Source organism: Nannospalax galili, unplaced genomic scaffold (assembly GCF_000622305.1).
Source record: "Nannospalax galili isolate Female #2095 unplaced genomic scaffold, S.galili_v1.0 scaffold1421, whole genome shotgun sequence".
NCBI classification, from domain to species: Eukaryota; Metazoa; Chordata; class Mammalia; order Rodentia; family Spalacidae; genus Nannospalax; species Nannospalax galili.
The window spans coordinates 1190254-1206596 of record NW_008345746.1 but is presented as its reverse complement, the minus strand read 5'-3'; the positions used below and the strand labels follow the sequence as shown (position 1 = coordinate 1206596).

Genomic DNA, 16343 nt, shown 5'->3' with positions numbered 1-16343 from the left:
ATCCCCAGACCCAGGGTGGCAGCATGGTGGACAATGGGCCTTCTCAGCTACCACATTCCCCCACGGAGGAGCTTCCTTGGCCACCGGCCGCCGACTCCTGCCCCACCCGCGGCATTGGCGTCTGGCCGCACCCTGCAGGAGCAGCTGTCCCCTCCACAGGCGCACCTGCTCCCAGCCGCCCTTTGTCCATGCTGCCAGTGCCTGATTTATTGGCCATGTTTTCTCGTCGCTGGTCCAGCAGAACAAGCCGTGCTGGCAAAGTGTGTGTCCCATCGTAGGCGGGATCCTCCCGCCTTCCGATTGTGGTCCCTATTCAGGGTGCTGTGGGTCACAAAGCCCATGGCCGGAGGGAGAGAGGGGTGGGTGCAGGTCTGGACCCTTTGGCCACATTTCAGTGTCCATTGCTCAGGGTCTGAGGGGCCCAGGGTATCCCTTCTGGGACCAGCAACATAGACTTAACACATTTTGGGGGTGGCACTGGTCACTGTGGTGAGGGCAACCCTTTCCCACCCAAGGAAAGTTTCCCGCCTCGCTTCTCCTCTCGCTCGGTCTCACTGGCCGAGAGCCTCCCCCTCCGCCCCCCTTCCAGGCTGCAGGGATGGGTAGACGGCAGCTCAGCTCCGTTTGGCTTTGAAGATGAAGCTCCCTCTGTCCCTCAACACCCCTCCCCTCAACTTCACCAGTGGCTGGGAAAGAAAAAAGCCTTTTCTCCAAGTGGGCCGAGGCCAACTTCTGCACGACAAAGGGGAGCATTGATCCGGAGAAGAGGGCTGTTTCTGGGGGCCAGCCCCAGCCTGCAGATCCCAGGCTCCCAGTGGCCACTCCAGCCTGCTGGTAACTGGATCTGTGAGCAGTCCCGATGTTCGCCCCCTAGACTCCCTAAGTGCAGCCCTGCCAGAGCCTAGGTGTTCCCGAGAAGCAGGTGTAGAGGTGTGGATCTCAGTAGCGGACCAAGCCAAGGCTGCCCTAGGCAGGAGGAGCCAGCTGCCCCACCCCCACCTCTCCCCATGCTGAGCAGGAGCCATAGCAAAGGCCTGAGTTAACTCCCTGAGGGGTGGGGTGTGATTTGTTTTCTTTAAGCCAGTTGGTTTGGGACTTTTGGCTTCTAGCAACAGATGGTCAGCCGGAGTGGCCATTTTGCGTCCTCCCCTACCCAAACCATGGACACAGATGAAAGGCTTCAAGAGAGGACAGATGCCTCCCCAGTCCTGCTGCTGTGACGCCGACCCCGGGCCCCAAACTTCCTCCCTCAGCCCTTAGGGGGTGAGGCCTCTCCTGGGGTCACCCTCACATAGAGGTTTGGTTGTAAGCAAGCGGGGACCAACAGGCTGGCATTGGAGGTGGGGGTTGGCGCAGATTACAGTCCTAGTTTTAGATGCTTGGATGGGTGGGGGCCAAGGGGCCACTCCCTTCCCGGTGGTCATGGTCTGGAAGGCAGGATGGCTGTCGGCAGAGGCTGGTCTGCCCAGCACCTGGCTGTGGCCCCACCATGGGGCTGCCCTGTGGCCAGCATAACATGTTCTGCCTCAGAGCCTTGGCTACTGGGAAGAGCCTGGCTTGGCTGCTCCCAGAGCTCTCTCTGGGAGTATGGGTCCTGGAGGTGGGATAGGATGTGGGGATTTATGGCTTAGTCTCGGGAAGCGGGTGACTGAGGAGACTCCTGGGGCTGGGGTTTGACCAACTCTGAGCCTATCACTCTAGGGGACCCCTGAGTCTAAACTTGGAGGCAGGAAGCCCCCACTTCCCATTCATCTGCCTTTGCAAGGCTCACTGACCACCTAGATGCCCATCCAGAGCTGAAGCGAGCTGCCCTTCATCACACCGTGTCCTTATTGGGGTGGGGTGTGCTGATGCTGCTGGAGTATGGCATGGGGAACTTGTGTCTGGGAGCTGAGTTATGGGGAGATGGTGACAGCCCGCGTCACAGCGTAGCCTTTTGCTACAGGACTCTCTGGCAGAGGGGACTGAATAGAAAGCCAGTGCACCCTAGAGTCTGTGTGGCTTCCCGCGTTGGCTGTGCTATTGATATTTGAAAGTCGAAGGAACCACGATCTCTTTTATTACCCAGGTGATGCATATTCATGAACGAAGCTGAGAGAGAAAATCTTCTCAAATGAAAGTTCCATCCAGCTCCTTCCCCTCCCCCGCAGGGCTCTGCTGGGCCAGCAGGGGCCCTTTCTCCATCGTTCACTGCCAGTGTGGACCCACAGTCCTGCTGGGTTTGAAATCCAAGTTCTAGTCTGGCTCCGATGAACAGTCATTACTATTTCCTTTTATTGAGGTGAAGTTCACTTAACGTGTGAAAGTAACCACTTTAAAGTGAGCAACTCGGGCGTTTGGTGCATTCTCAAGGTTGTGCAACCCACCACTGTCTAGTCCAGACATTTCATCACCCCTGGAACCTCTGCCCACCTGTGTTACAGAGCCGGAGTCCAGTTGTGCCGGCTGGCCCAGGGTAGGGACGGCTGTGGTCCCGACAGACGGGAGCTAGGAAGCTAACTGCCCTGGCCTGTCTGTCCACAGGTGTAGCGGGGCCTTCGTTGGCCAGCGATGCCAAGACCCCAACCCATGCCTCAGCACCCCCTGTAAGAACGCAGGGACATGCCACATAGTGGACCATGGTGGCACAGTGGACTATGCCTGCAGCTGCCCCTTGGGCTTCTCTGGGCCCCTCTGCCTGACACCTCTGGACAATGCCTGTCTGGCCAACCCCTGCCGCAATGGGGGCACCTGTGACCTGCTTACCCTCACCGAGTACAAGTGCCGCTGCCCCCCGGGGTGGTCAGGTAAGGGCTGTGAGTAGACTGCTGGCTTCATGGAGGGATGCTCCGTCCCAGGGATGGGGCAGACCCAGGTCCACCCTGCTGTCCATGTGACCTGAGGTATTCTGGAAAGCCAGATTCTCTGCTGGCTTAGAAGTTACTTACCCAAGAAAAGCTGCCCTTTCGAGCTTTGCACTGTTTGATTTCCGGCTGGCCACAAATCCTCACTGTCTCTGTTTCTTTTTTGTTTTTTATTTTATGTGTGTGAGTGTATTGACTGCATGTATGTGAGCACACCTGTGTCGTGCAGTGCCACGGAGGTCAGAAGAGGGTGTTGGATCCCCTGGAACTGGAGTTAAGGACAGTTTGTAGCTGCCATGTGGGTCCTGGGAATTGAACCCGGGTCCTCTGCAGGAGCAGTCAGTGCTCGTAACTGCTGAACCATCTCTCCAGCCCCTTTTGTTTGTTTTTTAAATACTTTTATGTGGGTTTTTGTACATGTGTTACCTGTGTGGGGGTGCCCAAGGAAACTGGAAGAGGGCATCAGATGCCCTGGAACTGGAGTTACATAGGTGCTAGGAACTGAACTCGGTTCCTCTGCAAGAGCAACAAGCCTTCTTAACCACCGAACCATCTTTCTAGTCCCAGCTGTCTGTTTCTGTGAGCAAAATGGAAGTCTGCATACAGTGCTGGTCTCACCCTGTCTCCCTGCCAGGATACCCTGGTTCTGTGGGGTCCAGGAGACAGCTAGGCAAAATCTTAAGACTACCTGTTCCCACCTTTGATGTTGTCCTCGGATTACTTGGTTTCTTGTGATCTTCAATCCCCTGTGTGTAGAAAGGTGGCCACATCTTCCAACCGATGCTGAAAATCACGTAGGCACCACTTCAGGTCATTCCCAGGCTGGTGCCTCCCTGGTATCAAAATCTGCTGTGGGCTCCTGGGGCGGCCCTTGCCACAGCTGACCCTCCTGCTTCCTCCCCTCAGGAAAGTCATGCCAGCAGGCTGACCCGTGTGCCTCCAACCCTTGTGCCAATGGTGGCCAGTGCCTGCCCTTTGAGTCCTCCTACATCTGTGGATGCCCACCCGGTTTCCACGGCCCCACCTGCAGGCAAGATGTGAACGAGTGCAGTCAGAACCCTGGGCTGTGCCGCCACGGGGGCACCTGCCACAATGAGGTTGGTTCTTACCGCTGTACCTGCCGTGCCACCCATACCGGTACCCACTGTGAGCTGCCCTACGTGCCCTGCAGCCCCTCACCTTGTCAGAATGGGGGCACCTGCCGCCCTACGGGGGACACCACCCACGAGTGTGCCTGCCTGCCAGGTAAGCCCTATCACACCATGCTAGCCTCTAGCCTGAATGTCCACACGTGTCTGTTCTGCCCTCGGGCCGGAGAGATACAGAAATGGGGTGCCCAGTGTCAGGGGAGCCCAGGAGGAAGCTTAGAGAGAAGGCCAGCAGCAGACGGCCTGGTGGGCAGGGCTGTGGTTCTCAGGAGCCAGTGCCCGGGAAGGAATCCTTGAGGCAGGTCTGGCTGGGATGCCAGAAGCTTATACCACCACTTTGACACCCTTAGTCGCACCACACACTTCAAGCCCCACTGGCCCATTTCTGTTTGGGCTGCTATCTTCTGAGATTTAGACAGCAGGGGTGCATGGTCCCTGAGTCTCACTTCTTACAAGGCTGCCCTCTCTGGGTACTCCTTCATTCTGGACCGCCCCCATCCCCACCCCTGGCAACCTCACACCTTCTCTGTACCCTGAATCTCTTGGGGGCCAGGAACCAGCCTGCCTTGGTGAATGCTCACGAGGTGCCTTGCATCCACGTGTGAGTCTCTGTGTGGCAGGGGAGCACCCTCTCATGGGCAGTCCCTGGGGTTTCCCCTTATCTCTAGGGATGGAAGTTGGGCGGCGGGGCCTCAGGGGCCTTAGAGGCTCATCATGTCCCTAGTGTTCTAGCTCCCGCCGTGGGGGCGGGGCCTGCTGCCAGAGCGCCAAGCCTTTCTCTTGTGGTTCTTGTTTGAGTAGATTGTGCTGTAGCTCTAAAGATAATGCAGAGGTTTGAGGCCACATCTCTTAGCCGCATACCAGGCAGTTGGGAACAGGTTTGGGTGCTAGAGGCTCAGGGTCCCAGCTGACTTGGGGTGACCTCAGGCCATTCCACCACCTTTGCCAGTCCAGGGTCACCCTGCCCCCCTGAAAAGAGGAAGCTCCCTTCTGCCCCAGACCTGTAGAGCTGGCCTCAAGACTCTGCGTGCAGACACTTGGTTGTGCATTTCCTGAAAGTCATTGAGCGAATCTGGGGGTGACAGACAGCTGCCTTACATACTCCTGGGCCAACTAGGCTCTCTGGAAAGCTAGGACAGAACCCTCATGCTTAGTAGGCCCCAGAGCCTTGGTGACTGTGACACTCCAGGTATCAGCACCTGTGTTGAGGGACTGTTGGTAAACATGCAGTTTGGGGAGGTAAGAGACAGTAACTTATCCAAGGAGCTTGTGCATACAGCTAGCACCAATTTACCTTGGACAAGGTGGTGCAAGGAAATTCAGGGTACTGGCAAGGGGGCAGGAGGTAAGGAAGGGCTGGTAGGTATTAGAGGCTGATATGCAGGGGATGGGTCACCCCTAAGGAGGGGGAACCCACTACCTTGTGTGGAGCCTGGATGTTTCAGTAGAGACTGATGAGAACTCTCGACCCAAGTTGCTATTGAAGGAACTCAGCCTGAGCTCAGCTATAACCACCGTTCTGGCCCTCAGGAGCCCCTACCCCTGGGTCCTCCTGAGGGTTACATGTCCTGAAGAGACATAGAGCACTGAAATCAGGACAGAGCTCTGAGCCCTGACTGGGAATAGGGGTGGCTCTGGCCTTCATGTACCCCACTGAGCTCTACCTGGCCCCTCACAGGCTCCCCCAGGTCCTGTTTCCCTGGAGGATGCTGTGCAGGCTGTGCAGAAAGAGGCACCAGCCAGGCTCCACAAAGGGCTTGTGCTCACCTCTCTTCTCCCCCAGTGGAGTCCATTCACAATGCTCAAGGCAGCCCCGAGCCTCAGCCCCAGCCTGGGACCATGCCCTGACCTAGAGTGAAGCCCTGCATAGTCAGGGAGACATGGTGTTCAGTCTTACCACCCCCTGTGTGGGCTCCATGCACCAAGTGGTTCCTCCCCTACCCAGGCCAGCATTTGATCTTCACTTTGGTTTTCCCAGCCTCTAGCTTTTGCTCCACTGCAGCCCTTGGGTGGGGGGGGGGTGTCTCTGAAGAGGAGCCAAACAGGTGGGTTCTCCAAGGGCAGGAGGGGGTCAAAGGCATCCCCAGAGAGGGCGTTAATTAGTAACTGGCTGCAGGTTTGGCTGTTGTCAGACTCGCCTTTCTGGGTTGATCATTGAACCAGCGGGAGTTGAGTAGATTAATGGCTAACAGGCTGCCGAGGAGGCCCTCATGAAGGCCATGCTGCAGGGCCACACCCCAGAGCCCAGCCCATGGCTAGATGGGCTCCCTTAGCCTGTGGGGGGAGAGAGAGAGATGCCCTAGCTGTGTCCCTTGGAGCCATGCCTCAAGGGGAAGGGCTTACTCTCCTGATTTAGCAGGCCTGCCTGGCTCCCACTGTTCTGGTTCCCAGTTTAGAGCTCCCAAGCCCCAGTGTCAGCCCTAGTAGTATGGGTTTCCATGAAGGCTGTTTCACTGGGCCAGTGTAGAGAACCCCAGCTCCGCTAGGAGTTTGTGGCAGAGACTTGATAACCCTGTGTCCCAGGATCCTGTCTGTTCAGCCAAACCTTTACATAGTGACTCTCTAGAGAGGAGCTGTCACCTGTGGGCACAGGAGCCAGGAGACCAGGCAGGGAGCTGAACAGGCCATGGAGGGAGGGTAGCTGCTTCATCCAGAACAGGGCATTGCAGTCCCAGCCAGGAACCAGAGACACTGGAGCCCAGGGGGCCGCGTCCTTCCTTAGGATGGAGGCTGACTCTGCCCTTGTCCCTCAGGCTTTGCTGGCCAGAACTGCGAGGAAAATGTGGACGACTGTCCAGGGAACAACTGCCAGAACGGGGGTGCCTGCGTGGACGGTGTGAACACCTACAACTGCCGTTGCCCGCCAGAGTGGACAGGTGCGTACATGAGGCCTGTGTGGGCCAGCCACCCACTTGCTAAACTTCGCAGCAAGGAGTGGTCGGGGGGGACCAAGGATGGCCTAGAAAAATGATGGGATAGGGCAGCTTCTCTGCCTAGGGCTGGGTCACAGCTCCACTCAGAGTCAGCACAACTCACATCACAGCCAGGCAGGAGTTCAGGCGTTCAGGGCAAGCCTTCTGGGGGGGTGGACACAAGGCTGCCCTCAAGAGGCTCACTGTCTAGTAAGTGACAGGCCAGGTAGGCCCTCGAACTGGAAATGGGTTACTTGAGCTATCTCCCAAAAGAATTAGTGCAGGAAGCCTTCCTGGAGAAGGTGGTTTGCAGCCCCACAACCCGGGTTGGGCAGCTGAGCATGTAGGACCCCCAGGTTGACGGTCCCGTGGCCCCTTCAGGTCAGTACTGCACAGAGGACGTGGACGAATGTCAGCTTATGCCCAATGCCTGCCAGAACGGCGGAACCTGCCACAACACCCACGGCGGCTACAACTGTGTCTGCGTCAACGGCTGGACGGGCGAGGGCTGTGGCGAGAACATTGACGATTGTGCCAGTGCTGCGTGTTTCCACGGTGCCACCTGCCATGACCGAGTGGCCTCCTTCTACTGCGAGTGTCCACATGGTCGCACAGGTGAGTGTTGGGCTCTCCCACGAAGAGGAGGTGGACTTGGCTGGCTCTCCGCCCCTGACTGAGCACACCTGAGCAAGGCCACAGGCACAAGCTTCATTCAGACGTGGCTCCAGGACCGGGCGCGTGACTCAGTACATACAGCGTCTCATAGCATGCACGAGGCCCTGGGTTCAACCCCCAGCACCACATAAATGAGGTGTGGTGGTCCATGCCTGTCATTCCAACAGCCAGGAGGTGGAGGAGCAAAAAGCTCGAGATTAGGACTGGGGAGATGGCTCTGTGTTAAGAACACTGACTGTTCTTGCAGAAGACCCAGGTTCAAATCCCAGCACCCACGTGGCAGCTAACAACTGTCCGTAACTCCAGTTCCAGGGGATCCGACAGCTTCTTCTGACCTCTGCGGGCATTGCGTGGCATGGGTGCACTTACCTACATGCAGGCAATACACACATACACATAAAATAAATAAATAAAATATTAAACAGTAAAAAAAAAAAAAAGAACACTTGCTGCTCCTGCAGAGGACCTGGGTTCGGATCCAGTCACATTGGGTGACTTACAACCACCAAGAACTTGGGCTTCAGGGGAGCCAATGGCCTATTCTGGGCTCCCAGGCACTTGCACTCATATGCAGATACTCCAACACACACACACACACACACACACACAAATAAATAAAAGTTTTTTTACACACACACACACACACACACACACACACACACACACAAATAAATAAAAGTTTTTTAAAAAGTTCAGGGTCATTCTCAGCTACAGAGCAAATTTGAGGCCAGCCTGAGTGCATGAGACCCTGTCTCAAAAAACAAAACAAAAATAGATACGGCCCTTAGCACCTAACCCAGCGGGCCTTGCCAGACAGACAGGCTTGCCAAGGACAAGCCTCCTGCAGTGACCTGAGTGTTGTGGTATGTTTCAGTGGGTCACAGTCAAGAGATTCACTCCAGGGTGTTGGGTGTGGAGGGCCCACCTACAACAGTCAGTCATCCAAGGCTAGGGAAGGGCAGGGCCCGCTCACTGCAGTCACTCTATCCAGGTCTGCTTTGCCACCTCAATGATGCATGTATCAGCAACCCCTGCAACGAAGGCTCCAACTGCGACACCAACCCTGTCAACGGCAAAGCTATCTGTACCTGCCCCTCGGGATACACAGGGCCAGCCTGCAGCCAGGATGTGGACGAGTGTGCTCTGGGTAGGTGCGGTGGGGACAGCTTGTCCCGTCATGTGGGGGGGACACGACCTGTCCTGGAAAACCACCAGTTTGATGGTGTGGGCTGGGGATCAGCCCTCATTTGTGCCTCTGTCCACCAGGTGCCAACCCCTGTGAGCACGCAGGCAAGTGCATCAACACACTGGGCTCCTTTGAGTGCCAGTGCCTGCAGGGCTACACGGGTCCCCGCTGTGAGATCGATGTTAACGAGTGCATTTCAAACCCGTGTCAGAACGACGCCACCTGCCTGGATCAGATAGGGGAGTTCCAGTGCATCTGTATGCCAGGTACCATGCTGTCACCCACCAGGGGGTGGCGGGCTCCTGGGAGTGGGAGACTGAGCCAGGCTGGATAACTTCAAGTTAGGCTTTAGTCAAAGCTCGAAGCATTTGGGAAACTGAGGCAAAGCTCACAGAGCAAACCAGAGAATGGGCCAGAATTGGGTGGATGGACCCAGGGCGGGTATAGAGATGAGCCACAGTTGGCTAGGATACCAAGTCTGTACCCTGGGTCATTTCTGTCCCACATCCTCAGCTGGGCGTGGATTATAGTGGAACCCACTGAGGCTATCCCTCGGCCTCACCATCCATTCTCCACAGGTTATGAGGGTGTGTACTGCGAGGTCAACACAGATGAGTGTGCCAGCAGCCCCTGCCTGCACGGTGGCCATTGCCTGGACAAGATCAATGAGTTCCTGTGCCAGTGCCCCACAGGTGAGGCCACCTACCTGCCACGGGCCGCTGGGAGGGAGGACTTCACCTTATCAGTTAATTGGGGTTTTGAGGCCTTCCCTAAAGGTCGAGGCCCAGCTAGGCGGTAGGTATTGGGTCTACTATGCTGGGGTTGAGGGAGACCTTCCTAACTAATGGAGTTCAGCTCTTCCTTCCCAGCAAGAAAGGACTTGGAGCTACCCAGGATGGGTGAGCCCACCTGTCTGGCTTTCCCATGTCCCTTTCTTAATAACCATGGGGAGTGAAGACATAGTGTGCGGAGCTGGCCCACCAGGCTGTGATGGCCAGGGAGGGCTTGGAGGAACTGAGGAGGGGGCTGAGGGGGCTTGGGAAGGTGTTTTGCCTGCCCCAGGGCTGGACCAGGCCTCCCAAGATGTAAATCAGCCATTCCAGACATGGGTGAGCCAGGGGAGCCCCATTCACAGCCTAGTGCGGCTGTAGCCATAGCAACCAGAGGCAGTTTGGGAAAAAGGCCCCACTGTTGGGCGAGGGAGGCAGCCACTGAGTGGTGCCGAACAAGGGACTTTGATCAGAGGGGTGGGGTGGGAGAAGCTCATGGTCAGCTGCGCCTGGGGCCAAAGCGTCCTCGGGGGAGCCTGTGTGGCAGGCATGGGCCACTGGGGTTTGTGGGGAAAAACTGAGGAGCTATGGCACTGTCCTGGGTTTGACCACCACCTCCTCTCTGGCCACAGGCTTCAGCGGGCACCTGTGTCAGTATGATGTGGATGAGTGTGCCAGCACGCCCTGCAAGAACAGCGCCAAGTGCCTGGATGGGCCCAACACCTACACCTGTGTGTGCACAGAAGGTGCGGAAGGCAGTCACGTCTAGGGGAGGGGATGCTCAGGACTGGAGGGTGGTGGGAAGGGGACAGAAGATTGGGAGAGGCTGCAGTCTGGGGCCATCTAAACCATGGATCCAGAGCTACCTCAGCTCTGACCCAAGGTGGGGGGGTGATAGGAATATCCCTGGGTATATGGTGCCCCACATCCCATCACTGACTGGGCACAGTGATCCTGGGCCTGCTCAGTGGTTTCCGGAAGCGAGGACAGCTGAGTGTCTAGGGAGTGATCTGCCCTTAAGCCTACCTGTGCACACCCCTCTTGTGATCCAGGCTACACCGGGACCCACTGCGAGGTAGACATTGATGAGTGTGACCCTGACCCCTGTCACTATGGCTCCTGCAAGGATGGCGTGGCCACCTTCACCTGCCTCTGCCAGCCAGGCTACACAGGCCACCACTGCGAGACCAACATCAATGAATGCCACAGCCAGCCCTGTCGCCACGGCGGCACCTGTCAGGACCGCGACAATGCCTACCTCTGCCTATGCCTCAAGGGAACCACAGGTGACTGGCCAGGGCTGGCAGTGGAGGGCAAGGGCACAGGGCTTGGGTTGCTGACCACGTGTCACCTTGTTGCCAGGACCCAACTGTGAGATTAATCTGGATGACTGTGCCAGTAGCCCCTGCGACTCAGGCACGTGTTTGGACAAGATCAATGGCTACGAGTGTGCCTGTGAGCCAGGCTACACAGGTGAGCAGTGGCTCGGGGGTAGGACAGTTAGAGTTGAGGTCGGAGGTCAAGGCAGCTTGAGTCATTGGTCAAGTTGGATGGAGACTCTGGAGTTAGCAGGGGTCTGAGGACTGGGATGCCACAGGGTGGTGCCCACTGCCCAGCTGTCAGGCTGCCAGCTAGTGGAGATAGCAGAAAGATGGGTGTGGCCCTCACATGCCTTCTGTTCCCTCTCAGTGTCAGACCTGATGGCCCAGTAGGCTGTGATGGGGTGAGCTCTGAGGCCAGGCTTCTGGGCATGTCCTCTGTCTCTGATACCCTTCACTCTGATTATGTCCTCAGCCTCTCTGGGCCCCAAGGTCTCTTCAAGTCAGAGGGGCCAGTGGTAGCCTGTGCCCTGGAGGTGTCCCAAGAGAACAGCAGGAAAGGATGGGCCTCAGGAGTGCAGTGAAGCTGGACTAGGGATGTGACTCAGTTGGTAGAGCCCTGGGTTCAATCCCCAGCACCACATAAACCAGGTGTGGTGGCATATGCCTGTGATCCCCGCACTATAGAGTTGGAAGCAGGAAGCTCAGAAGTTCGGGTCATCCTCAGCTACATAGTGAGTTTGAGGCCAGCCTGGGCTACTTGAGAGCCTAAAGTTACTAGTACTGTGGCTACTTGCTACATAAAACAATTTACCATAGCCCGTTAGCAGATGGGGAAACTGAGTTCAGATGAGTCTGGACCCTGGACGGGCAGACCCTGGGGGCCAGCCCTGGAGTCTGAGCCCCTCTATGTCCACAGGGAGCATGTGCAATGTTAACATTGATGAGTGTGCAGGAAATCCCTGCCACAATGGGGGCACCTGCGAGGACGGCATCGCGGGCTTCACCTGCCGCTGCCCCGAGGGCTACCACGACCCCACATGCCTGTCTGAAGTCAACGAATGCAACAGCAACCCTTGCATCCACGGGGCCTGCCGGGACGGTCTCAATGGGTATGGTGGGCATGCCAGGGAGGCATTGGTTTGGAAGCCTGGGGCAGATACAGGCTGGGAGATGGGTGATCCTGGTGAGACAGTGGTCTTGAGGTTAGCTCTAAGCCTATACCCAGCAGCTGTAGGCTGTGTCCTCATGGACTAGTGCCAGCTCAGGATCTAGATCTTCAGGTATCCCTAGACACACAGGGTAGCAGCTGAAGCAAGCCTCTGACACCTGTGGTACATAGGGCTCCGCTTTGCCTGCAGCAGACCGCCTAAGTCATGGTGCACAGAAAGGGTCAGTACATGGCCATGGTGTCCAGTCTGATGTGGTAGAACCCTTTCACAGTCTTGAGCAAGGTGAACACCTCTACCTCACTTTAAAGGACTTGAGTGCCCCAGTGGAACATGTGTCTGTGCCATTAGACTACGCGAGCTGTAGTCCAGTCGGAAGGGCCTGGTTGCAGCCTGGTCCTCTTTCTAGGTATAAGTGTGACTGTGACCCTGGTTGGAGCGGTACAAACTGTGACATCAACAACAATGAGTGTGAGTCGAACCCATGTGTCAATGGTGGCACCTGCAAAGACATGACCAGTGGTTACGTGTGTACCTGCCGAGAAGGTTTCAGTGGTGAGTGCCATGGGTGGCGGAGCAGAGTGGGTCCTCCCTGGTGGCCTGGGGCTGGCAGCACTGCCCACAGCATCCCCTCTGGGTCTGCTTGGCACATGGGTGTTTCTCACGCTGGTCCTCTGGCCCTGCCAAGAGTAAAGGAACAGGTGAGGTGGGAGCAGGGCCAGGGATGCACCTGCATCAGGGCCAGGGATGCGTCCACCCCTCCCTCATTGCCGCCATTCTCCTTCCAGGCCCCAACTGCCAGACCAACATCAACGAGTGTGCGTCCAACCCATGCCTAAACCAGGGCACCTGTATCGATGATGTAGCCGGGTACAAGTGCAACTGCCCTCTGCCTTACACAGGTGCGAGCAGCTGGGGCACCGAAGTGGGCTGTGGTGGTGGCTGGGTGTGTATGTGGCTCACCAGGCATTCTGGAAGGTTCTGCTTCTTGCTGAGGGCCTTAGGTCCTGCAGCACTTGGACTTGGGCCTGGGCCCGGAGCTAGCGTTTCCAGATGAACCCACATAGAGGATGCCTGGCAAGAAGCTCCAGAGTGAGTGTTTATCTGGTGTGCCTAGAGACAGGTGGGCACTGGACTCCTCAGCAGGCAGCACCCGCCCAGGTTAACAGCCTGCATGGCTCAGTGTCCACTCTGCATGGGACTCTAGGGCCCTGGCCACCCTCCCCTGCCTGCTGGCCTGGGATTCCTTTGATGGCAGTTTCTTTGTGTCAGAGGACAAGGAGCCTTCTGTTTGGGTGAACAGAGGCGGGAGGCATTTCCCCAGCGCTTTGCTCCTGCCATAGGCGCTGCCTTAGGAGTGGCGGGAAGCGGACCCCCTGCAGGAAAGATGCTCAAAGCATTGAACATGAAAGCCCAAGGCCTGACAGCTCTAGATGTTGCCACTGGAGACTGATGGGCTCTGTGCTGCTGCTGCTGCTGGGCCTTGGGCATCCTAAGTGGGCCTGGGAAGGTGGAGGTCCCTGCTTGTGTTCCAGTGATTCCCTGCAGCCCCTGTCCAGGATGCTGTTTTCTTTGACCAAAATTAGGGGCCTGGATTTTGTCTACTGTGTCAGTCAGTGAGGAAACTGTCAGAGCCGGGCGTACCCCATGTCCTTCTTGGTCTCCTTGCTATCGGGGGCTCACTAGTGGGAGGAGTCCAGCCATGCTGATCTGCTTCCTGTCGGCCCACTTCCTGCTTCCCTTTACACAATTGTCGGAAACCCTGGCAAAGTTCCTGCCTGCCCAGGTCACTGTGGAAACCGATAGAGAGAGGCCCTGGAGACTCACCAGCAGGCCAGGGGCATGGTGGGAGGGAGACAAGGAAGATAAGGCTTCCTCGCTCCACTCCTCAGAGCCAGCTATGGCCGTAAACAGGAAAGCCAGCCTGGACCACAGGGAGAGCCACCCCGGTTGTGCATGGCTCCCCCAGGTGGTTACCAGACTCGCTGCCCAGGCCTGAGGCAGTACCCCGTGCACCCCACAAAATAGGAGGTGCTCAGGGTAGCCAAGTTGTCTCTGTCTCCCTCCAGAGTAAGCCTTCTGTGATCTAGAGTCCCCAGGATCAGACGCTGGCCACCTGTTTTAACACAGGCCTTGTTTTGGGCACTCTGGTTATGGCAAGGTCCAGGCCATAGCCATTAAGGGATAAGACATAGCTTCAGGGGCTAGGGAGATGGCTCTCAGTGGGGAAGAATGCTTGCTGTGTGAGCTTGAGGAACTGATTTTGAATCTCTAGCACCCACACAAACAGCAGAACACGACTGTGCACGCCTGTAATTCCTGTGTTGCTGGGCTGATAGGTAGATCCCGAGAGCTCACTGGCTGGCCGGCCTAGCTGAATGGTGAGCTTTGGTTTTAGTGAGATCCTGTCTTAAAGGGGTAGATAGGGTTAGAGGAAGATACTGACGTCCTCTGGCCGCTGCATACACACATGCATACACCACACATGCATACACCACACATGCATACACCACACACCCACATGTACACACCCCCTCTGAAAAAAAGTAGTGGCTTCAGTGAGAGACCTGTTTCCGCTTTGTCTCTGATTTCCTGTCTGTCTGCCCACCCTTCTCAGGATCAGGTCTGACTGACTGGGCATACAGAGTCCCTTGTACGTTTTTTTTCCTCTCTGTGGAAGATACTGTGGGCCAGGGCCACTGGGTTCCAATACATGTCTTTCTCCCTAGGAGCCACGTGTGAGGTAGTGCTGGCGCCATGTGCCAACAGCCCCTGCAAAAACAGCGGGGTGTGCAAGGAATCTGAGGACTACGAGAGTTTTTCCTGCGTCTGCCCTACTGGTTGGCAGGGTGAGGCTGGCCTGGTCCCAGTAGGCTGGGACGGGGGGTGGTGGGTAGTCAAGGGCCCTGGCTAGCCCCAGAGCAGGAGGGAGTGGGCTTCTGGTTTCTGTAGATGAACCCATGGGTGCCAAGCCACCCCCTGGGGCGCTACAGAAGCAGTAGAGGACCTTGGGTGGCCTTTCCCATCCTTATTCTGTAGCCTGCTACTCCCCGAGGGTCGGGGAGATGCACTGCAGGGAGACTGACCAGCTAGGGCAGAGGCCCAGTGGGCAGGGTTGTGGTGACCAACCGGATCTCCTCATAGGGCAAACCTGTGAGATCGACATCAACGAGTGTGTGAAGAGCCCGTGTCGTCATGGGGCTTCCTGCCAGAACACCAATGGTGGCTACCGCTGCCTCTGCCATGCCGGCTACACGGGCCGCAACTGTGAGAGCGACATCGATGACTGTCGGCCCAGTAAGTGATGCCCAGCTCTAGCCACTCCTACGCTCAGGCATCTGTTCCCTAGGCAGGCATGGCAGGGAGCTATTCAGGGTCTGAGGCGGGAATAGCTCTAGTGCCCAGCTGTAGCTGCTGCTGCCAGCCTCGGGACCTTGTGTAGCTGTGTACTCGGCTCAGTCCAGAAGGTGCCAGGTCAGATGCTGGAGACAGACTGGGAGGGAGGTAACCTCTGAGCACCACTGCATGCCTCACATGGGCTGACCAAGTGGTTCTAGAAGGCTTTGGAGCTAGATTGCCCAACCCAGCTGGGTGACGTGGAACAGATGCAACAGGTGCCTCGTGATGGTGGCGCAGGGCCTCGCCACATTCCACTCTGACTCTGGGTTCTTGTCAGGACCCCGTGAGTTATGCAGGGCTCTGGGGCTGCCCCTATTCCTGAGTCACAGAAAGCTAAGACTTAGAGAGATCGAGGGCTTGCCAGGTGTCACCCAGTGTCTGTGTGCTGCGGAGGGGGTGTCGCCCAGTGTCTGTGTGCTGCGGAGGGGGTGTCACCCAGTGTCTGTGTGCTGCGGAGGGTGGTTATCAGCTGCAGTTGGTCTGTCTCACTGGTGGAATCACTGTCTCCCAACGCCTTGGGGCCTGAAGCATCTGTGGGGAGCAGAGCCCAGGCTCAGAGCCGGGATCTGCCTGGGGTAAGGGGGCCCAGGAGGCTCTCTGTGAGCCCTGGCAGGGCCACACCAGCTTCTTAGCCTCAGCCCCCTACATCATGGTCGGTGCCCACACTCAGGCTCACTCTTCTGCTCCTTAAGACCCGTGTCACAATGGCGGCTCCTGCACCGATGGCATCAACACGGCCTTCTGCGACTGCCTGCCCGGCTTCCAGGGAGCTTTCTGTGAGGAGGACATCAATGAGTGTGCCAGCAACCCCTGCCGTAATGGTGCTAACTGCACCGACTGTGTGGACAGCTACACGTGCACCTGTCCAGCCGGCTTCAACGGCATACACTGCGAGAACAACACACCAGACTGCACGGAGAGG

At 57.1% G+C, this 16343-nt stretch overlaps 1 protein-coding gene across 1 annotated transcript in view; it reads left to right on the top strand.

The window, feature by feature from the left end:
* Notch1 (notch receptor 1) overlaps positions 1-16343 on the top strand; it is a 47370-nt gene that overhangs the window by 16517 nt on the left and 14510 nt on the right. Inside the window, exons 3-18 of the mRNA XM_008841967.2 lie at positions 2524-2786; positions 3750-4088; positions 6745-6867; positions 7285-7518; positions 8570-8725; positions 8845-9030; positions 9343-9456; positions 10167-10280; positions 10587-10820; positions 10897-11007; positions 11773-11965; positions 12432-12577; positions 12811-12924; positions 14752-14871; positions 15167-15319; positions 16114-16342. Of these exons, the coding sequence (XP_008840189.1) occupies positions 2524-2786; positions 3750-4088; positions 6745-6867; positions 7285-7518; positions 8570-8725; positions 8845-9030; positions 9343-9456; positions 10167-10280; positions 10587-10820; positions 10897-11007; positions 11773-11965; positions 12432-12577; positions 12811-12924; positions 14752-14871; positions 15167-15319; positions 16114-16342 (2829 nt within the window). The remainder of the gene's footprint in view (positions 1-2523; positions 2787-3749; positions 4089-6744; positions 6868-7284; positions 7519-8569; positions 8726-8844; positions 9031-9342; positions 9457-10166; positions 10281-10586; positions 10821-10896; positions 11008-11772; positions 11966-12431; positions 12578-12810; positions 12925-14751; positions 14872-15166; positions 15320-16113; position 16343) is intronic.